A 22966-nucleotide genomic window follows, 5' to 3' on the forward strand; every position below is an offset into this window, starting at 1 on the left:
TGTATACAACCTGTGGGAGAAGATTCAGCCGGGCATTATGCCTTGAAACCAGGGGTGCATCTCAATAGGCAAAGATGGCTTCCTCTCCACGACTTGTTTCCCTCATCTGCAGTGACGTGATGGAACTTGACTGATGAAAACAAATGAATGGCTGACATCCATTGGAAAGGAAAGGGAGCCACTATAGACTATTAAGATGGATCCCAGTTCAGGTTTTCAGTGTGAATAAATTGATAATATTATTTAGGCAAGGTGTTGTGTGTCTCCTTGCAGTTTGTGTTCTGCTGTGACTGTACGGAGGGGTTCCATGAGGGGGAATGTGGTGTGAGGTCTGCACCTGTCACAGGAGGAGCTCTGCAGGTAACTGAGCCATCAGCTATGTGCTGCTCACTGATGCACTGTCTCTGCTGCCCCCCTACTGTGACAGAACCAGCATTAGTATCTCAACACTGATGAGGGAACACTCTGAAACACTCTGAAACACACTCGTCATGGCTTGTATTACAAGTGTGGCCCTGGGTCTGAACTCCGTCCTGTGCAACTGGGTCCTGGACTTCCACTCCGCACACCTCCACTCCGCTGGTCCTCAACACTAGGGCCCCACAGGGGTGTGTGCTCAGCCCCCTCCTGTACTCCCTGTTCACCCAGAACTGCGTGGCCAAGCACGCCTCCAACTCAATCATCAAGTTTGCAGACGACACAACAGTAGTGGGCTTGATTACCAACAATGACGAGACAGCCTACAGGGAGGAGTTGAGGGCTCTGGGAGTGTGGTGCCAGGAAAATAACAGCTTTTCAGGCTCAGTGGGAGCATGCCTCCCAGGAGACTATAGATGAGACTATAGATGCCCATGTCCACATTGCAAAGTCCCTGTGGAGAAGAGTGGTAAAGGCACTCTGTTTCTCCATCACTCCATCTCTCTCCATCCATTCTCTGATCCTTGTTCCAATACATACACATTAGGTTATATATCTACATTTTTTCTCATTCTCACTATATAATAGATTTCTCTTTCTTGCCTGTCTGTAATGTTGTGTTTCTATACTGTGGTCCCAGCGGTCTGTGTGCACATGGTGTGCCCCCCTGCCCAGTGTAAGTTTGAGTGGTGCTGGATCTGTCTTGTGGAGTGGAACAGGGAGTGTATGGGCAACCACTGGTTTGGCTGGCTCTATGACCTCAGGAAGGCATGTTGCCACTCAGGGATCTGTACCAAGGATTGGAATGCAAAATCAATCATGTGTTTTTTAAAGACTCAGTAAGGTTTTTCCCTGACCTATCACAAACTCTCAAGCAGTGACCTCATTGCCTTCAGTCACATTGTCTTTCTTTTTTTCACGTGCTTTGTTGACCCAGAGTGGACTTTAGCTCTTCAACACTCCACCCTTCTTTTGACATTATTGTGGCACCTGTCAATCACATTGTTATGGCGACCACGTCCTGTCAATCAATGACAGCTCTGAGCTGTCGCTGCATGTGGCCAAGTCATGGTGTTGTCATTTTGGAGGCTTTTTCTAAGATAAAAATAGATATGAAAACACCATTGGAATCATATGTCGAGGCATGATACTGGTTGTTTGTCAACAGTGGGGCCACATGTGTGTCAAATCAAATCAAAGTTTATTTGTCACGTGCCCCGAATAAAACATTTGATTTGACACACATGTGGCCCCACTCTTGACAAACAACCAGTTTCATGCCTAGACATAGGATTCCAATGGTGTTTTCATATCTATTTTTATCTTAGAAAAAGCCTCCAAAATGACCTTACAGTGAAATGCTTACTTACAGGGCCCTAAACAACAGTGCTATTTTTAAGTAAAAAAAATAGGTATTAGGTAAACAATGGATGAGTAAAGAAATAAAATAAAACTGTAAAATGACAGTGAAAATAACATTAGCGAGGCTATATACAGGTGGTACCGGTACAGAGTCAATGTGCGGGGGCGGCGGTGTCAAGGTAATTGTGGTAATATGTACATGTAGGTATAGTTAAAGTGACTATGCATAGATGATTACTTGCATACTTGGTGATTATATGTACCTTAACAAGCCAAAATGCATCTGCACTGAGCACACATCAGCTGATAAGAAGCCATAAACATGCACACAGTTTCTTCAACACCTTAAAAAACATCTTATGGCTGCAGGGGCAGTATTGAGTAGCTTGGATGAAAGGTGCCCAGAGGTGCCCAGATTAAACGGCCTGCTCCTCAGTCCTAGTTGCTAATATATGAATATTATTATTAATATTGGATAGAAAACAATCTGAAGTTTCTAAAACTGTTTGAATGATGTCTGAGTATAACAGAACTCATATGGCAGGCAAAAACCTGAGAAGAAATCCAAACAGGAAGTGAGAAATCTGAGGTTGGTTTATTTTCAACCCAGCCCCTATTGAATTCACAGTGGGATATGGATGAAGTTGCACTTCCTAGGGCTTCCACTAGATGTCAACCATTGTTAGAAACTTGAATGAGGCTTCTACTGTGTTGTGGAGCTGAATGGGAGCTGAATGAGCCAGGGGTCTGGCAGAGAGCCAAGAACTGGTCACGCGCAATTCACATGATAGCGACCTGCATTCCATGGCTTCTCTACAGACAAAGGAATTCTCCGGTTGGAAGTTTATTGAAGATGTATGATAACAACACCCTAAAGATTGATTCTATACTTAGTTTGACAAGTTTCTTCGACCTGTAATTTAACTTTTTGAAGTCCGACATTCGGATGGACCTGCACGAGCGTTTGGATTTGTATACCTAAGCCCTAACAAAAGTAGCTACTTGGACATAAATAATGGACATTATTGAACAAATCAAGCATTTATTGTGGAACTAGGATTCCTGGGAGTGCATTCTGATGAAGATCATCAAAGGTAAGAGAATATTTATAATGTGATTTCTGATTTCTGTTGACTCCAACATGGCGGATAATTGTATTTATTTTCTGAGCGCCGTCTCAGATTTTTGCATGGTTTGCTTTTTCCATAAAGTTTTTTTGAAATCTGACACAGTGGTTGCATTAAGGAGAGGTATATCTATAATTCCATGTGCATATCTTGTGTTTTCATCTACATTTATGATGAGTATTTCTGTTGAATTGATGTGGCTATGCAAAATCACTGGATGTTTTTGGAACTAGTGAACCTACCTCGCCAATGTAAACTTAGATTTTGTTATATAAATATGAACTTTATCAAACAAAACATACATGTATTGTGTAACATGAAGCCCTGATGAAGATCATCAAAGGTTAGTGATTAACTTTATCTCTATTTGTGCTTTTTGTGACTCCTCTCTTTGGCTGGAAAAATGGCTGGGTTTTTCTGTGAGTTGGTGGTCACCTAACATAATCGTTTGTGGTGCTTTCGCTGTAAAGCCTATTTGAAATCGGATACTGTGGTGGGATTAACAACAATATTACATTTAAAATGGTATAAGATACATGTATGTTTGAGGAATTAATTATGAGATTCTGTTGTTTTGAATTTGGCGCCCTGTACTTTCACTGGCTGTTGTCACAACATCCTGTTAACGGGATTGCAGCCCTAAGAAGTTTTTAACAGTTAATACAAACTCCAATGCTGTTAAACATTAGAATATAAGACCATTGCTTTGTCAGTGTCATTGCCTGTCAACTTTATGACATAAAGGCTGTTTATTCTGTTGCAAAACATGCATGTGTGTCAGACATGGGTCAGAATGTACCATATTGTTCAAGTACAGTACTACAGCCAGGGAACACTTCTCACTAGTAAACAAACAGCTTGACTGAGAAACAGTGAATAGGCCTGTAGAAGACTTTCTTTTAACCTGCTATCTGCCTAACAACAATCCACTCCTTATCCCTGTGGATCACAAGGCTTTAGCAGGTTCAGAATCTATCGGAATCTACCAACTGCCTGTGTTTTGAGTGAAAGCCTTTGGTTTGGAAATAGTCGCTCATTGCAGAGGTACTGTACCCACGCTGGCAGGCTGGTCATAGTCATATTAATGCTGTGTGGTTTGTTGTTTGCAGAGAGGCCTTGAGGCCTGGAACACAGCAGAATGAGGAAGATGAACCAGGTTAGTGCCCCTGGCCATGACAACCCGGCCATGGAAATGAAGATGACTGATGGAATGGTCAACCAGGTGAGGAGAAAATAGCACTTTGAAGTTTAATCAATCAGCCTCTCAATGTTGTTATTTGCAGTGGTGTATAGTACTTCAGTAAAAATAAGTTAAAGTACTACATTTTTGGGGTATCTGTACTTTACTATTCATATTTTTGGCAACTTTTACTTTTACTTCACTACATTCCTAAAGAAATTAATGTACTTTTTACTCCATACATTTTCCCTGACACCCAAAAGTACTCATTATATTTTGAATGCTTAGCAGGAAGGGAAAATGGTCCAATTCACACACTTATCAAAATATCATCCCTGCTCATCCCCACTGCCTCTGATCTGGCGGGCTCACTAAACATACCTCCTTGGTTTTGTCTGAAAAATGGTGGTGATTTGCTTAATATAAGGAATGTTTAATTATGTATACTTTTACTTTTGATACTAAAGTATATTTTAGCAATTACATTTACTTTTGATAGTTAAGTATATTTCAGACCAAATACTTTTAGGCTTTTACTCAAGTCGTATGATACTGGATGACGTTCACATTTACTTGAGTCATTTTCTTTTAAGGTATCTTTACTTTTAGTCAAGTATGACAATTGGGTACTTTTTCCACAACTGGTTATTTGTTGATATTTTTTCATTTCTTTCTAGAGTAATCCGAAGCCCTCTTCTCAACACATTTTCAATCCTCGCTACTCAGTTCCAAACTGTATATGATTATAAAGTGGTGTGTTACTATACTTGCTTTTATTGGGTGATACATGTAGGATTGGTTATTTGAGTATGCTATGATGCAGTTCTATGTACCGCAGTTCTATGTACCGCAGTGTGATGTACCACAGTGTGATGTACTGCAGTGTGATGTACCGTATGTGTGATGTACTGCAGTGTGATGTACTGTATGTGTGATGTACTGCAGTGTGATGTACTGTATGTGTGATGTACTGCAGTGTGATGTACTGTATGTGTGATGTACTGCAGTGTGATGTACTGCAGTGTGATGTACAGTGGACACTGGACACCGCTGACACACAGAATAACTTACAATTCAGATAAACTACTCTAACCCTCATAACCCCTGCACGCCACAATCAAGTCATTTAACCATTCAACTTCCTGAACTGCAGTTCATTCCACTGTATCTCAGCCCTTTACTTCAAAGACGTTTCACTCACTCTCTGGTCTCAGATTGGTATCAGACAGTATGATAACCTTTTTGTTTAGAAGGGAGTTCTTTGAGAGCATGTACAAAGGCCTGGTCTGGGATGAGGACGTCATAGATGGAGGAGATAGAAGCTTCAACCGCAATAAAAGTCTGCTGAACCATTTCAGAGATCTGGGTTCCAGCAATCAGGACACTGACGAGGTGAGGGGTGGATGGCATTCCGCCTTTATATTGTAAATTGGGGCTAAAGGTATAGATTAAGATTAGATATGGTCTGATTCGTACAGTCACTCATCCTGTTTGTTCATAGGTGGACCTTCAGTACTTGAATGATGTGATCGTAGATGGAGCCGACCCCAACCCAACAGACAGGTTCGGACAAACTGTCTTGCTGAAGTCTTTACACGTGATCAAATGACTCAAATACCTTCTGTTGTGGCAGATCGTTCTCTGGGAAGGCCTCCAGACAGTGTGTGTTCAACAGGGCTCTTCCAGCTGGTTGTAGATCTCGACGTTGTGGAGTGTGGGGCTGATGTCCTGCGTCCTGACTCCTACGGGGTCACGCCCCTGCATATTGCTGCATCTCTTGACTATGTGGAGATGATCCACTTCCCGCTGGAGAGGAAAGGTCAGAGGTCAAACGTGTGTTTTCCACTTGTTTGTGTATGTGCGTGAGTACTTTTAATGTGTATTGTACGGTAGTTCACATATGCATGTCCCGTCCCTTCAGCTGACATTGGTTTTAAGACCAACAAGGACCATCAGATGCCTCTCCATTACGCAGCTAAGTGGGGGGCGCTCAGGGTGCTGCTGCAGAATGAGGCAGACATCTCCGCACAAGAATACAAAAAGAGAACCCCTCTACAATTGGCTGCCAACCTAGGTACTGCTACCCTTACAGACGAAGGACCTTAATTTGAGCCAGTTTGCTACAGCAGAAAAATAATCGTGCAGCAACAGGAAATGGGAATAATTATGTGGATTATAATGAAGGGACATTTCTGTAGGGGTTGATACGTTTTTCATTTGAAATGACAACAACAACAACAAAAATACACTACAAGTTTTCATTTCCTGCTATGCAGAAAAAAGCTCAGCAACAAAAGAGTGATCAAATTAAGATCCTACATCTGTACTTGCCTCTGTGTGCACTGTTGATTCTGTTAATTTCACATTCAAATACGTTGTTTTAGAATAGAATAAAACACAACTTTATTGTCCATCCGTAGATGGAAACGTGCCCACGACCTCACGTTGCAAAAAACTACATTGCACATTACACAGTTATACTGGACCTGATCATACTGCTTTTGTGGTGCTCCTGTGTATTCAGACCGGACTGAGGCCGCACGGACGCTAATGGTCCCGGGATCAGATGCTGGGGTGATGGACTCTGATGGTCATCTCTGCATCACTGCCATGATTGACAAGATGACCTCAGTGGTAAATAAGGGTTGGATGGTCACGGACCCAATAAGTCACAGTATACACCTCCAATTGTATGGTTAGGCCTGACAATGTGCTAGTTGTTGTGAATTAGTAGGTTCTGTAGGTGGTCATCCTATAGCTTTGTTTAGCTCTCTTTGGTCTTGTCAGGCTCATTTGGTGATGAACCAGTTCCATGTGACTGAACGGATGACCAGGCAGCAGTTCTACTCCCTCCACCTGCTGGAGCCAGAGCCACCCTGCAAGCAGAATCCTGCGGTACATAGAATCCAACATTTTGTCATCTCTAATTTCTCTTTTCTTGTCTTCCAGAGAGAGTGGCCAGTGAGCCTAGATCACCAGTATGTCATCTTTAAGGCTAAACAGACTAATGCAGTGATAATGGATGAAAACTAAAATGGAAGACAATGTGTGCGGCAAATTTGTCAAGTGAGTCAACTAATTTGATGATAATTGCTGTATGAATTTTCTCTGAGACGTTTCTCTCTCTCTCTCGCCACAGTTGCCGTCCATAGTGCACCAGAGAAAGCTGGATCTCATCATGCACCCTGTGGTTCTAAAGCTCATCACTGTCAAGTGGAAACTATATGGCAGGTCAGTTAATCAGTGAGAGAGAGAGAGACAGAGAAAGAGAGAGAGAGACAGAGAGAGAGAGAGAGAGAGAGAGACAGAGAAAGAGAGAGAGAGACAGAGAAAGAGAGAGAGAGATAGAGACAGAGAAAGAGAGAGAGAGAGAGAGAGAGAGAGAGAGAAAGAGAGAGAGACTTTTGCCAAAAGGATGGGCAGGTGTGTCGCTCGTGCCAAATGGGTCTCCCCTCTTGCCTCCCCCCCCAGTCTCCTGCTCTCTCATAAATAAAATACACCAGCAGCCCTGACCATTCATGAAGTTAGACACATAGCTGAAGGGATCTGTTAATACAGTACTGAATGCTGGCTCAGTATTTCACTCTGAATAGTAAACGAGTGACTCTGTAGATTGGGGGCTTGGATACTCCTACTCCTCAACTTCCTGTTTATCGTCTCCTGGGCGACCGTGGCCATCTCAGACAAGGAGCTGTATGTTTTCCCTGAGGTGAGAAAGTGAAGGAGAGAGGGAACTTTACTCTTTTTTATATATTTTTTAAGATTCACTCAATCCTTAGTTTGGATCCAAAATAAAAAATGATGAATATAAAGGTCCCAACTATTTTACAGGTCATACAGATGCTAGGACATGCTTGGATTGCTCATAAGTCACTGATAAGGTCATTGTGGACTCCATTGTAAAAGCCAATGGGGATCCAAATAAACAAATCGAAATACATAAAGATATATCTTCCTGCATGATTGGTGGCGTGTGTTTGGGGTGGTGGCGACTCTGGGGCTGACAGTGGTGGAGGTGGGTCGGGAGGTGGTGGAGACGATAGGCTCCAGGAGGAAGCTGAAGAGCTGGTAGCGGTGGGGTGAACGCCGGATCAACGATGACCTGCGCTGCACACACCCCATGTGGCCCAAGGTACAGCACCTTTTATTTTGTTTATTTATTTGATTATTTTTTTACACCTTTTCTCCCCAATTTCGTGGTATCCAATTGATAGTTACAGTCTCGTCTCATTGATTGCAACCCCGGGAACGGACTCGGAAGAGGCGAAGGTCGAGAGCCGTACGTCCTCCGAAACACGACCCAACCAAGCCGCACTGTTTCTTGACACAATGCACACTTCACCCGGAAGCCAGCCGCACCAATGCGTTGGAGGAAACACCGTACACCTGGCAACCGTGTCAGCTTGCACTGCGCCCGGACCGCCACACGAGTCAATAGTGCGCGATGGGACAAGGACATCCCTACTGGCCAAACCCTCCCCTAACCCGGATGATGCTGGGCCAATTGTGCTCCGCCCCATGGGTCTCTCAGTCACGGCCGGCTGCGACAGAGCCTGGACTCGATCGCAGATTCTCTAGTGGCACAGCTAGGACTTCGATGCAGCGCCTTAGACTACTGTTTCACTTGGGAGGCGTACAGCACCTTTTCTCACCCAGTAGACACACACAGACACACATCTTACTGAAGTCTCTAGACCTGATCTAGGCTGACACAGTTACCCAAATGAAACTTACTTAAGATCTAAGGAGAGTCCTCCTATTGGTAGTATGCCCTTTGTCAGGCTACAGGTTGTTATAATCCCATTGAGAATGTAATTTGCAACGTTACATATTCTTGCCATTTTTTTGTCTTCCTGCTCCAAATGAAAAACATTTCTTGGAAGAGCAAATCAAGATCATCCGCCGCATGAAGAGAAACTACTTACAAGACCCCTGGTGAACGTGTTTGTCTTATACACAATACATGTCATATGGATATGATTTAACTCTGGCCTAGCTGGCAAGCAGGCGATGTTATCGATTTTGGCTGTGTCACAGGAACATCTTTGATTGGCCGCTGTACATTCTGCTGATGGCAGTGTTTGGGATCCATGTGGCAGATATCTTCTTGCTGGCAGGCACGCTGTGAGACTAGAGCCTGCGCCTCTTTGCTGTGGTCATCATTTTCCTCTGGCTCCGGGGGATGAAACGCGTCCACACTGCAACCACTAAATAGATTCCTCTTTTTGGTCCCATTTCTTTACTTGATCTCACGGCCCCTTCGTTTTAGAGCACCAATCTGGTGGTGGAGATGAATGAGTCTTTACTGCCAAACTTCACCATTCGAGACCGTTCCCTGGTCCCCAATGGATCATGGGAAGGGAGCAAAACAATGGAAAAACATTGCTAAACAGATCACATGGACCGGGTGTTAGGTTCTCATAGCAATGGGTATTGTTCATGGGGTAGCTCAGGTATAATCGTGACACCTGGTCAGTGTCCTCATGGGTACACCTGATGTTCTCAGGTTCCATGACAACAACACATGAATGGGGCGCCACATTGTCCCCACTGTAGCCATGACAAGAAAGGAACTCGAGCTCATAGGCCCCAACATGGTCATGGCCCTCCTGTCCAAAATAGGATACTTTTTTGAAACAGCATGTCTGGATATTTTCAAGTATAAAGTAACCAAATATAATACTATAATACACATAATACTGATCTTAGAATCATCCACAACATTACACCAATACCACTGCCTTTCATCCTCATTTTATACAGGGTTATGATTCCCTTCATTGTCATGCTGGGGAAGATTGTGGGGGATGTCCTATGTTTTCTCTTCCTACATGCAGAGATCTTTGTCCCTTATGCACGTGACTTCTGGATTATATTTCAGAGGTTAACCCAATTTGATCAAACAGATACCCACAAAATGACATAGTATACGCTACTGTAGCTGTGCTAGTATGATTTTTAAAAATACACTTAAAGAAATATATTTACAGTATCTGAGTGTCTGAGTCTGTGTGAACTGTCCTCCCCAGGTCAGGCGACAATGCCCAGTATGACTGTGCCACAGCTGCTCTATAGCCTGTACCGCATCACTCTGGTGGATGAGCACGAGTTTAATTCCATGGTGGAAGTGGACTCTATCGTGGCCCACTTCCTCTGTGGCACCTTCCTGGCTCTGTCCTCCATTGTAATGGTTTTCTTGTGGGGAAAGAGAGGCGGACCAAAATGCAGCGTGGTTAGTTTTGTGCATCTTTAATAAAGATGAAAGTACTACAATCTACAAAACAAGAACCGTGAAAAAACCAAAACAGTCCTATCTGGTGCCACAAACACAAAGACAGTAACAATCACCCACAAAACCCAACACAAAACAGGCTACCTAAATATGGTTCCCAATCAGAGACAATGACTAACACCTGCCTCTGATTGAGAACCATATCAGGCCTAACATAGAAATGGACAAACCAGACACACAACATAGAATGCCCACCCAGCTCACGTCCTGACCAACACTAAAACAAGGAAAACACACACGAACGATGGTCAGAACGTGACAGTACCCCCCCCAAGGTGCGGACTCCGAACGCACAACCTAAACCTATAGGGGAGGGTCTGGGTGGGCATCTGTCCGCGGTGGCGGCTCCGGCGCTGGACGTGGACCCCACTCCATAATTGTCTTAGTCCCCCTCCTTAGCGTCCCTTGAGTGGTGACCCTCGCCACTAACCTTGGCCAAGCAACCCTAACAGCGGGCCACACTGGACTGAGGGGCAGCTCGGGACTGAGGGGCAGCTCGGGACTGAGGGGCAGCTCGGGACTGAGGGATCGGGACAGCAGATCGGGACTGAGGGTGGCTCAGGCAGGTTGATAATGAGCAGATCCTGGCTGAATGGTGGTTCCGGCAGATCCTGCCTGAATGGCGGATGCTGGCTGAATGGCGGATCCTGGCTGACTGGCGAATCTGGAAGATCCTGGCTGACTGGCGGATCCTGGCTGACTGGCGGATCTGGCGGATCCTGGCTGACTGGCGGATCCTGGCTGACTGGCAGTTCTGGCAGATCCTGGCTGAATGGCGGGCTGATCCTGGCAGATCCTGGCTGAATGGCGGATCCTGGCTGACTGGCAGTTCTGGCAGATCCTGGCTGAATGGCGGATCCTGGCTGAATGGCGGATCCGGCAGATCCTGGCTGAATGGCGGATTCTGGCTGACTGGCGGATCCTGGCTGACAGGCGGATCTGGAAGATCCTGGCTGACTGGCGGATCCTGGCTCCCCCTCCTTAGCGTCCCTTGAGTGGTGACCCTCGCCGCTAACCTTGGCCTAGGAACCCTAACAACGGGCAACACTGGACTGAGGGGCAGATTGGGACTGAGAGGAAGCTCAGGACTGAGAGGAAGCTCAGGACTGAGAGGAAGCTCAGGCAGGTTGATAAATCGAGCAGATCCTGGCTGGCTGGCGGTTCCGGCAGATCCTGGCTGACTGGCGGTTCCGGCAGACCCTGGCTGACTGGCGGTTCCGGCAGATCCTGGCTGAATGGCGGATCCTGGCTGACTGGCGGATCTGGAAAATCCTGGCTGACTGGTGGATCCTCACTGACTGGCGGATCCTGGCTGACTGGCAGTTCTGGCAGATCCTGGCTGAATGGCGGATCCTGGCTGACTGGCAGTTCTGGCAGATCCTGGCTGAACGGCAGATCCTGGCTGAATGGCGGATTCTGGCTGACTGGCGGTTCCGGCAGATCCTGGCTGAATGGTCGGATCCTGGCAGAATGGCGGATCTGGCGGCGCTGGGCAGACTGGCGGCGCTGGCGGCGCTGGGCAGACTGGCGGCACTGGCGGCGCTGGGCAGACTGGCGGCGGCGGCGCTGGGCAGACTGGCGGCGCTGGGCAGACTGGCGGCACTGGCGGCGCTGGGCAGACTGGCGGCGCTGGGCAGACTGGCGGCGCTGGGCGCTGGCGGCGCTGGACTGGCGGCGCTGGCGGCGCTGGCGCCTGGGACTGGGGGACTGGCGCGCTGGCGCTGGACTGAGGGGCTCTGGCGCCTCTGGACTGAGGGGCTCTGGCGCCTCTGGACTGAGGGGCAGAAACTCTGGTAGCGCCGGACAGGCGGGAGCACCTGTGTTGATGGAACGGAGAGACAGCCTGGTGCGGGGTGCCGGCACTGGTGGTACCGGGCTGGGGACACACACCTGAGGGCGAATGCCTTGCATACTACGCCAAATCAACTCCTCTCTCTCTTCACACTCCCCCAATTCTATTAACACCTCCTCGAGTGTCTCCTCATCTCCCATCCGTTCACTCTCCTCCATTCTATCCAATAACTCCTCGACCCTCTCAGACTCAGCCCTCAGCTTCGCCGATAGCTCCGATAACATCCATGGCTCCTTACGGTTAACAGGGGGAGTTGGCTCAGGTCTGGCTCCTGCCTCTGCCACACTCTCCCTGTGCCCCCCCCCCAAGACATTTTTGGGGGTGCCTCTCGGGCTTCCAGCCGCTCTGCCGTGCTAGCTCCTCATAATGCCGCCTCTCTGCTTTCGCTGCCTCCAGCTCGGCTTTGGGGCGGCAATATTCCCCTGGCTCTGCCCAGGGTCCTTTCCCGTCAAGGATCTCCTCCCAAGTCCATTCCTCCAAATAGTGCAGCCTCTCCCACTGCTGCTGCTGCTGTTGCTCCTGCTGCTGCTGCTTCTCCTGCTGCTGCTTCTGCTGCTGCCGCTGCCTCTGTTTACCACGCCGCTTGGTCCTTGGTTGGTGGGTGATTCTGTAATGGTTTTCTTGTGGGGAAAGAGAGGCAGACCAAAATGCAGCGTGGTTAGTTTTGTGCATCTTTAATAAAGATGAAAGTACTACAATCTACAAAACAAGAACCGTGACAAAAACCAAAACAGTCCTATCTGGTGCCACAAACACAAAGACAGTAACAATCACCCACAAAACCCAACACAAAACAGGCTACCTAAATATGGTTCCCAATCAGAGACAATGACTAACACCTGCCTCTGATTGAGAACCATATCAGGCCTAACATAGAAATGGACAAACCAGACACACAACATAGAATGCCCACCCAGCTCACGTCCTGACCAACACTAAAACAAGGAAAACACACACGAACGATGGTCAGAACGTGACATCCATTCTGTGTGTCAACCTGATGATCGCCCTCCTCTCGGATACCTTTCAAAGGTAAGGCCCGCTAAAAGTATATATATTTTAAAAAATGTAACCAGGCAAGTCAGTTAAGAACAAATTCTTATTTACAATGACGGCCTAGGAACAGTGGGTTAACTGCCTTATATCATGGGCAGAACGACAGATTTGATCTAGCAACCTTCTGGTTACTGGCCCAACGCTCTAACCACTAGGCTACCTGCCACCCCAATTTGAAGAGTTAGGGTAGTTATTCCCAAACTGGGGTACGCGCAATGCCGTCGTGGGTACGCCAAATAAAAATGTGATTCACATTTAAAAAAAATAATAATCATCATAATTTCACATTTTCGAACAGTACATTTATATTTTCCAACGGGGCTATACATTTGGGTTAGGTTTTTTTCTCGCCTGAGTAGCCTTGTTTCACTGCCCAAAAGAAAATATGTCAAATACAGGTAGCCTAGTCAAATAATTAACATCCAATCACATTAACCGTTACTCTCTCGTGGGAAACCTTCACTCTAGCGCAGACATTTAGAAACGATACATGACAATTAGAAAAATAAGCCGCGGGAGTTTTTTGAGCGAGAATAAAGACAACTTTTCGAGTAGTAAGACATGTATAAAAGCAAAAGTATCAATTAATAAGAAGGTGCTAGAAGCGTATTGCATGGTGAGCTACCGAGTGGCTAGGACAGGCAAGCCCCATACTATTGTGGAGGACTTAACTCTTCCTGCTTCCGCAGATATGGCGACGGACAATGCTGGGGGAAAAAGCCCAAAAAATGACACAGACAATGCCTTCATCAAACAACACTGTTTCACGACGCATCAGTGACATGACAGGAGATGTTTTGAAACAATTACTGTGTTTTATACAAACCAGTGAATTATATGCGTTACAGCTGGATGAGTCAACAGACGTAGCGGGCCTGGCACAGCTCCTGGTATATGTCCATTACATGTATGGGGGGTCAATTAATGAAGGCATCCTCTTCTGCAAACCACTGGAAACCAGGACAATATAAGAGGATATTTTTAAAGTACTGGACAGCTTTGTGACATCAAATGGACTTTGGTGGTCAAGATGTGTTGGTATCTGTACTGATGGAGCAAAAGCCATGACAGGGAGACATAGTGGAGTGGTAACGCGTGTGCAAGCAGTTGGTCCCGACATCACTTGGGTACACTGCAGCATCCACCGAGAGGCTCTTGCTGCCAAAGGAATGCCTGACAGCTTGAAAGACGTTTTGGACACTACAGTGAAAATGGTTACTTTGTTAAAGCAAGGCCCCTGAACTCTCGTGTATTTTCTGCATTATGCAATGATATGGGCAGTGACCATGTAACGTTTTAACAACATACAGAAGTGCGCTGGTTATCAAGGGGCAAATAATTGACACATTCTTTTAAATTGAGAGATGAGCTTAAAGTTTTCTTCACTGACCATAGTTTTCACTTGTCTGACCTCTTGTATGATGACGAGTTGGCCTATCTGGGTGATGTTTTTTCTCACCTGAATGATCTGAATCCATGATTACAAGGACTCTCCTCAACTATATTCAATGTGCGGGACAAAATTGAGGCTATGATTAAGAAGTTGGAGCTCTTCTCTGTCTGCATTAACAAGGACAACACACAGGTATTTCCATTATTGTATGATTGTTTGTGTGAAAATTAACTCAAGCTTACGGACAATGTCAAATGTGATATAGCGAAGCACCTGAGTGAGCTGGGTGCGCAATCACTCAGGGACTTTCCCGAAACGGACGACACAAACAACTGGATTCATATCCCTTTCATGCCCTGCGTCCAGTCCACTTACCGATATCTGAACAAGGGAGCCTCATCGAAATTGCAACAAGCGATTCTGTGAAAATCTAATTTAAAATCATAAGTCACTGCCAGATTTATGGATAGGACTGCGCTCAGAGTATCTTGCCTTGGCAAATCGCGCTGTTAAGACACTGATGCCCTTTGCAACCACGTACCTATGTGAGAGTGGATTCTTGGCCTTCACTAGCATGAAAACTAAATATAGGCACAGACTGTGTGTTGAAAATGATTTAAGACTGAGACTCTCTCTAATACAACCCAACATTGCAGAGTTATGTGCATCCTTTCAAGCACACCCTTCTCATTAACCTGTGGTGAGTTATTCACAATTTTTGATGAACAAATAAGGTTTTATATGTAAGATGGCTAAATAAAGAGCAAAATTATTGATTATTATTTTATTATTATTTGTGCCCTGGTCCTATAAGAGCTCTTTGTCACTTCCCACGAGCCAGGTTGTGACAAAAACTCACACTCATTCTTATGTTTAATAAATGTATTGCGTAGTGTGTGTGTGTGTGTGTGTGTGTGTGTGTGCAGGCTTACAATGATGGCAAAAAAACAACATTTGAGAGTGCGCTGACCCCGGTGCTAGAGGGGGTATGCTGAGTTAGGGGATCTGTGTGCATATCAGTGTGTGTATAAGCCTTTACAGCTTACACTCGTGTACTCACTCAAGTACTATATATTGTTTGTCTTCATCAGGTATCAGTGTTTGTCCCATTCTCAACAAACCTGCATCTGTCACTCTCAGCATCAGTATGAATGAGTGTATCGCACTCACTGTGTTTACGAATCTCTTCTGTCAGGGTGTATGACAATGCACTGGCCAATGCAGTGACGCAGCAAGCAGCCGTTATCCTGCAGGTGGAGGAATCCATGCACCGTCTCTGCCGTTTCTATGACGACCACCACATCCACCGCTTCTATGCATCCGCTTGGGGAGCTTCACAATGATGACATCAGAACTGACCCAAAGCGGCACGCAGAGATGAAGATGATCACCGCTCAGATCAAGGTGACGGAATGGGACATTCATCTTAAACACCAGCATTTTGAACTATACGTCTGTATACAGTACTGTATATCTGTACCTGCCTGTGGGTGGTTAAGCTCAGGGAGGGAGAGTGCTTCTTTCTCTTACACATGCTTTTTTACTTGTTTTTGACACTTCAAGAGATCCTAGATGAGTTCCTGGAGATGCAAAATGAAGTGAATCGCTCCGAACAAGGAAGATCTGGTGATAGTGACAGGGGCTCATGGTAGGCACAGCACTGCCTCTCTTTTACCTGAATTTAGGAGTATACGACACAACTTTGCTGTATTGTGGAATATTTCCAGGCGTGTGTCAAGATCTCTCTCTTCCTGTCTCTCCTAGGGGGAGGTGCTTCTCATCTCCTGTGCAGGGGGAATACCTGCAGACTCTTCAGAGGCTCCAGATGGACGAGACCCAGCAGAGCCAGGACCTCAGTGCCCTGAGGGCAGACATGAAGATCCTGCAGGCCCTGATCCACTAACAGATCCAGTCCCAGACCAGCTCATGTCATTACTAGGTTGACACTAAGACAGACCAAATAACTAATCTAGTGTAGTCTGACCTGGTCAAAGACTTAACAAAGAGTGAAGTCCATTCAAAACCTGAGAGAGTGCGTATATAGATTGAGAGCTAAAATCTGAGTCTTTTCACATGGTGATGTAATTCGTACTGACGTTTGTTTAAATAAGAGAAGGCCTACCATAGAAATATGATCTATGGAGTTTACTCTTTGACCCAGTCAATCTACACTACATTAGTTCTATTTAGGCCTACTATGATAACCTGTCTCTGTGCCTGTTTCTTTTGTGTATCTCTGTGCTAGAGTATATGTTTCACAGTCTCCTGTCTTTCCATAGTTGATAGATTACATTATTGTGTCTCTGTGCAGGTGTGGGCTGTGGTGTGAAGGCAGCAGAAAGCACTGGGTCAGAGACTGTCAAAGCTCCACCATATAGGTGAGGTATCAGTGGTTCATGCATCTTGATTTTCTGTAATGTCTCTTTGTCGTAAGCCTGTAATTGCATAGTGCACTCTGCAGATGGCCACAGTGTGTCTAAGAAGTCTGTCTAATTTGACCTGTTTACTTTGAACTCACAAGTGTTGTACTCTCCAGTCCTCCAGGGCCTCAACAGGCTGACTCTTGATGCTGAAGATGACTGTAACCATAGAGACTGTACCAGCACCAGCAACCAGAGATACATGACCAGAAAATAAGGATGAAGCCTTCTAACTAACATCTACATGACTATAACACGTGCATTATTTTTTGCTAATGCTGTTTAGCCTATTTATTTGACTTAGTTGTCCCAGATCCTTATAACCTGCATTATCATCTAAATATAAGGCTTTGTGTTTTCAAGAGTGAATCAAGAGCCACCCATTTAGTTGTAATTTTACTGATCTGCTTGGAATATGATGCTGGCTTTAAATGTGAATTAGCAACGATCCACTAATGCCTGGCAGTCTGTCTATACAATCTCAACATTATTACTGTACAGTGTAAATAAATCTATTGCACATATGCCCTTTTGCAATGACTAATGACTTTATGGAGTATGGAGTATGTCACTACAATTGTTATCAGCCTAATCATTATCATCATCATCATCATCATCAACAACCACATCATCACCAACAGCATCATCATCCTCAACATCATCATCATTATTAATATGTTGAATTATTCTGATTTTACAACTACAGCGTGTCTAATGTCCCCAGTGCATATTTGAAACAAGTGACCTAGGTTGGCTTTCCCCTGACCCTGTTGTGTAAGCGTTGATCTTGCACAGCCTCTCATTTCCCATTAGTCAGCTTAAAAGTTTCCCCACTCTCTCGCTCGCACAACGAAGTAACGGCTGACATCCGTTTCCTTCCGCACTGGGAGAGGGAGTGAAGATGGCGGCGGCCGAATCTGATCGTGAAGTACCTTCTGCTCTGTGTACTGAATTCCTGAATTTCTCTGTCAAAGACACAGCTTCGGTAAGCGACAGTTGTTATATGTGTATATATTTGATGTGGTTGTTCTTGTCGAAGGGATTAGAGCGCACCAATTTCATCGCTGATATTTATTTCTGTATTTTTTTTTCCATCTCGACTTGTTTTTCTCTGATGCGATGATGGCAGTACGGGAACTTGGCTAACGCTTACTAGCTAGCTAACGTTAGCTATCCTTCTAGAAAATTGTATTTTAGCTAATATATGGCACTGCACTAACGTAAGAAGGATTGGATGTGATACGATTCCAGATATTTTATATTGAGAAATGTGTCCACGATTATTTAAAAACATATGTACTTTAGCTATCTACCGGTAACTAGCCAGTGTTTTATTTCTTAGATAGCGAACAGCTAACGTTAGCTGTTCACTTGGCAGACAAAACAATATTAATTTGCCCGTCTCTGCGTTCGAGCTGCTGCTGTTGTTGATGCTGTTGTTGATGCTGTTGTTGATGCTGTTGTTGATGCTGTTGTTGATGCTGTTGTTGATGCTGTTGTTGATGTTGTTGCTGCTGCTGTTGTTGTTGTTGCTGTTGTTGTTGCTGCTGCTGCTGTTGTTGCTGTTGTTGTTGCTGTTGTTGTTGTTGCTAATAACGCCATGGCTAGCACAGCAGTAGCTATCCTGGCAAACTTGCTTATCAAAACCCCCATAACATGGTTGGGCGATACATTTAAATATATAAAAATGTATGACTGTATTTGCCGTCATTTTAACTATTGTTTTAAATAATAAAAGTTCAAAACATGCACAAGTTATAAGTATGAGTAGTTTGAGACTACTCTAGTGTGGCAACACACACATTACGTGATTTCAATGTTTTTTTTATACTGTTCAATCTAACTTCAACCAAAAACACATTTGTATGCATTTTCATCCATTTCTGCATCTCCTGCACTTTTGTAATACATTCCACACTGTGCCACTTAGGGCTGCATGATAGCTATGCATTTTGGGCAAACAATCTAGGCCTAGTTTATTGGTGAATTGTTGGAATCATGGAAATATAATGATTATTGTATTTGGAATATAGTGGGCAGCACTTTGAATACATTGTTGTTTGACATGAAGACAAATTTAATAAGTCGGGATGAGTTATTGTGACAGGGTAGGACACACAGTTTTGGTCAGTGTTTCCCAGGGGACTGTATATGATGTTACATTTTCATGTAACTACACTACATGACCAAAAGTATGTAGACACCTGCTTGTCGAACATTGCATTCTGAAATCGTGGGCATTAATATGGAGGTGCCCCCCCCCCCCGCTGCTATAACAGCCTCCACTCTTCTGGGATGAAGTTTGACTAGATGTTGGAACATTGCTGCGGGGACTTGCTTCCATTCAGCCACGAGCAGTAGTGAGGACGGACACTGCTTTTTTGACACTATACTCCAAAAAGCAAGTTCTGCAGCCTCTAGTTTTGTCTTATCTTGATTATTAATCAGTCGTGTGGTCAGGAGCTGCAAGGAAAGACTTAGATAAGCTGCAGCTGGCCCAGAACAGAGCGGAACGTCTTGCTCATCATTGTAATCAGAGGGCTGATATAAATACTATGCATGCCAGTCTCTCTTGGCAAATATTTGAGGAGAGACTGACTGCATCGCTTCTTATTTTTTATAAGAAACGTTGTGTTGAACCATTGCATTTCTGTTCAAAATGTTGTATCAAGACTGCCTAAATGTGCCTCATTTGGTTTATTAATACATTTTCAAGTTCATAACTGTGCACTCTCCTCAAACAATAGCATGGAATTATTTCACTGTAATAGCTACTGTAAATTGGACAGTGTTGTTAGATTAACAAGAATTCAAGCTTTCCGCCCATATCAGATATCTCTATGTCCTGGGAAATGTTCTTGTTACTTACAACCTCATGCTAATCACAGACTACGTTAGCGCAACTGTCGCGCGGGGACACACCGATCCAGTAGAGGTTTAAAAAAAGGTTTTATTTTTTTAGTTCTGTCCTTGAGCTGTTCTTGTCTTGTCTATTAATGTTCTGTATTATGCCCTGTTTTGTGTGGATCCCAGGAAGAGTAGCTGCTGCTTTTGCAACAGCTAATGGGGCTCCTAATCAAATGCCAAAGATGTTGGGTGATTAGGCCTGGCTCGCAGTCGGCGTCCCAATTCATCCAAAAGGAGTTCAATGGGGTTGAGTTCAGGGCTCTGTGCAGGCCAGTCAAGTTCTTCCACACCGATCTTGACAAACCATTTCTGTATGGACCTTGCTTTGTGCACGGGGCATTGTCATGGGGGCGGCAATAACATGTTACAGTTTTAAAGCTGGTTTCCAGCAATTTTGCCCATTTTTGATGGGCCGAGAGAAAATGTGCAGTCTTTTTTTTAAAGCAAATTTGCTGCAATTCTACACATTTTGCCATAGCAGAAGAAACACGGCATATGCATTTGAGTGACTCGAACATTATAACAAAATCAATTGGGACCCCATGACATTTAAATGTTTTTTATTTAAAATGAAATATAGCTTCATTATCTTTTCTACATAATTTATCTGGTTTTAGTCGTTTAAGTTCACACTGAAAGTGTTTTACTATCCTGAAAATTATGTAAAGAAATAGTTAAACATAAAAAAAAAAAAAAAAAGATTTTGTAGTGACGGCCTGCTGCTGATAAATGAATATAGGATAAACACTGCAGTGAGAGAAAGGGAGAATTAATCATGTTTTTGGTGACAGTCATCTTTGAAATCAGCATATTTGGGTTATGGTTTGCGAACAAAGTACTAGTGTTGCACGGTATACTGGCACCATAGCAATATCATGGTATGGAAATAGCATGATACTTATGATACCAACATTTGAGTACCAAAGTACCATTTCAAATGATACTACCAAATGTTTCATCCCTACCGATCTAAAGAACCAGCTGGCACCTGCTTTATAAAATCTTTGTAAAGTCAGTTTTGTTTATAAATTCAGTTTCATTTTCCCAGCAACTAGTCTCTTGTATGCGCCAGTTCAATGTCCACTTTCATGGCACCTCAAGTGTGGCAGCTGTCACTTCCAGCCATCACTCACCTGTTTCTCTCCGTTCGCTCCTCCTGCACATCTATTCCTCCATCAGTTTAAAAATATATATATAATTTAGCTGTGATGGCAATTGGGGATACAGACCCTAATAAGTCTTCTGTTACATTTTATAAATTGGAGCAGAGCGAGCAAAGTTGATACTTTGTATAATTTCATTGCCTGGTATAACCAAGAGCACAGGCCAGTCGGAGTAGGCTTTGCAGTTGCATGTTTGCTGTCAAATCAAATTTTATTTGTCACATGGTCCGAATACAACAGGTGAATTTCACCTTAGTGAAATGCTTACTTACAAGCCCTTAACCAACAACGCAGTTTTAAGAAAAATAATTAAAGAGCAGCAGTAAAATCACAGTAGTGAGGCTATATATATACAGGGGGTACTGGTACAGAGTCAATGTGCAGGGGCACAAGTTAGTTGAGGTAACATTGTATCTCTCATACAGCTTCTGAGTGACAGAGGAAAATGGAGTGCAGCTCCATCACAGGCATGCTTGTAGCTTTAAAGCAAAGAATGGTGTTTCTCTAGCCAAAACGGTTTTTAAAAATCTGACCTTATTACCGGAGCTACCTTTTTTCTTCCGGAGCGATTTCGCACACATTTTTCGCACATGATTTTGCACACATTACACAAACCATGCCGCGGGCTGTTTTTTTAAACGAATTCCAGGTCGCTAATTATTGGTTTCTTATTAACAAACGTTGTTCAGTCATGTTACCTAATTAGCTAACAACCTGCTAACGTGACAGTAGGTCTGGGCAAATTTGATTGGCACAGGAAGAAAGGAACGCGGTCTGTTACTCATGAGATGTGCTTCAAAGGTAGGATTCATATAGGCCAAAAGTAAGCCACAACTCTTTCTGGTACTCCTTAAATTATGTTTGGTACGTAATGTTTTTAAAGTTGGGAGCAGTGTTTGTGTGAGAGAGGGAGACCGTGTGTGTGTTAACAGAGAGTGAAGAAGGTTTCATGCAGTATTTTCCCCTTACTGCCCCAATGAAACGCTGATCATTATGCATGTTTATTCCTCCAGACAAGTCACAGTTAGGCCTTTGCAAATGAACTCAGCAAAAAAAGAATTGTCCTCTCACTGTCAGCTGTGTTTATTTTCAGGAAACTGTGTAAATATTTGTATTAACATAAGATTCAACAACTGACACACAAACTGAAAAAGTTCCACAGACATGTGACTAACAGAAATGGAATAATGTGTCCATGAACAAAGGGGCGCATAATCAAAAGTAACAGTCGGTATCCGGTGTGGCCACCAGCTGCATTAAGTACTGCAGTGCATCTCCTCCTCGTGGACTGCACCAGATTTGCCAGTTCTTGCTGTGAGATGTTACCCCACTCTTCCACCAAGGCGCGTGCAAGTTCCCGGATATTTATGGGGGAATGGCCCTCCCTCACCCTCCAATCCAACAGGTCCCAGACGTGCTCAATGTGATTGAGATCCGGACTCTTTCTCTGTCTTGCAGAGCACTATGGCTGGTGGCATTGTCATGCTGGAGTGTCATGTCAGGATGAGCCTGCAGGAAGGATACCACATGAGGGAGGAGGATGTCCTCCCTGTACCGCACAGCGTTCAGATAGCCTGCTAAGTCCGATGATGCTGTGACACACCACCTCAGACCATGACGGACCTCCACCTCAAAATCAATCCCACTCCAGAATACAGGCCTCGGTGTAACGCTCATTGCTTCGACGATATGAGCGAATCCGACCATCACCCCTGGTGAGCGACTGTGGGTTTGTACCCATAGGCGACGTTGTTGCCGGTGATGTCTTACAACAGGCCTACAAGCCCTCCAGTCCAG

At 44.5% G+C, this 22966-nt stretch overlaps 2 protein-coding genes across 6 annotated transcripts in view; both read left to right on the forward strand.

Annotated features, from left to right (window-relative positions):
- Window positions 1–4044: 4044 nt before the first annotated feature.
- Window positions 4045–16022, forward strand: LOC135511414 (uncharacterized). Its single transcript, XM_064932928.1, has 14 exons — window positions 4045–4128; window positions 4880–4980; window positions 5337–5478; window positions 5588–5673; window positions 5748–5919; window positions 6025–6160; window positions 6611–6720; window positions 6874–6981; window positions 7036–7047; window positions 7226–7317; window positions 7699–7795; window positions 9356–9416; window positions 10116–10284; window positions 15875–16022. The coding sequence occupies exons 1-14, from the start codon at window positions 4045–4047 to the stop codon at window positions 16020–16022; spliced, it is 1518 nt and encodes a 505-aa protein (XP_064789000.1).
- A 1918-nt stretch (window positions 16023–17940) lies between these two features.
- Window positions 17941–22966, forward strand: part of LOC135512415 (E3 ubiquitin-protein ligase UBR2-like) — a 40336-nt gene continuing 35310 nt past the window's right edge. For all 5 annotated transcript variants that reach the window (XM_064934432.1, XM_064934434.1, XM_064934433.1 and 2 more), the window contains exon 1: window positions 17941–18084. In XM_064934432.1, coding sequence (XP_064790504.1) covers window positions 18001–18084 — 84 coding nt within the window. In that variant the 5' untranslated portion in view covers window positions 17941–18000. The remainder of the gene's footprint in view (window positions 18085–22966) is intronic.

Source organism: Oncorhynchus masou, chromosome 24 (genome assembly GCF_036934945.1).
Source record: "Oncorhynchus masou masou isolate Uvic2021 chromosome 24, UVic_Omas_1.1, whole genome shotgun sequence".
NCBI classification, from domain to species: Eukaryota; Metazoa; Chordata; class Actinopteri; order Salmoniformes; family Salmonidae; genus Oncorhynchus; species Oncorhynchus masou.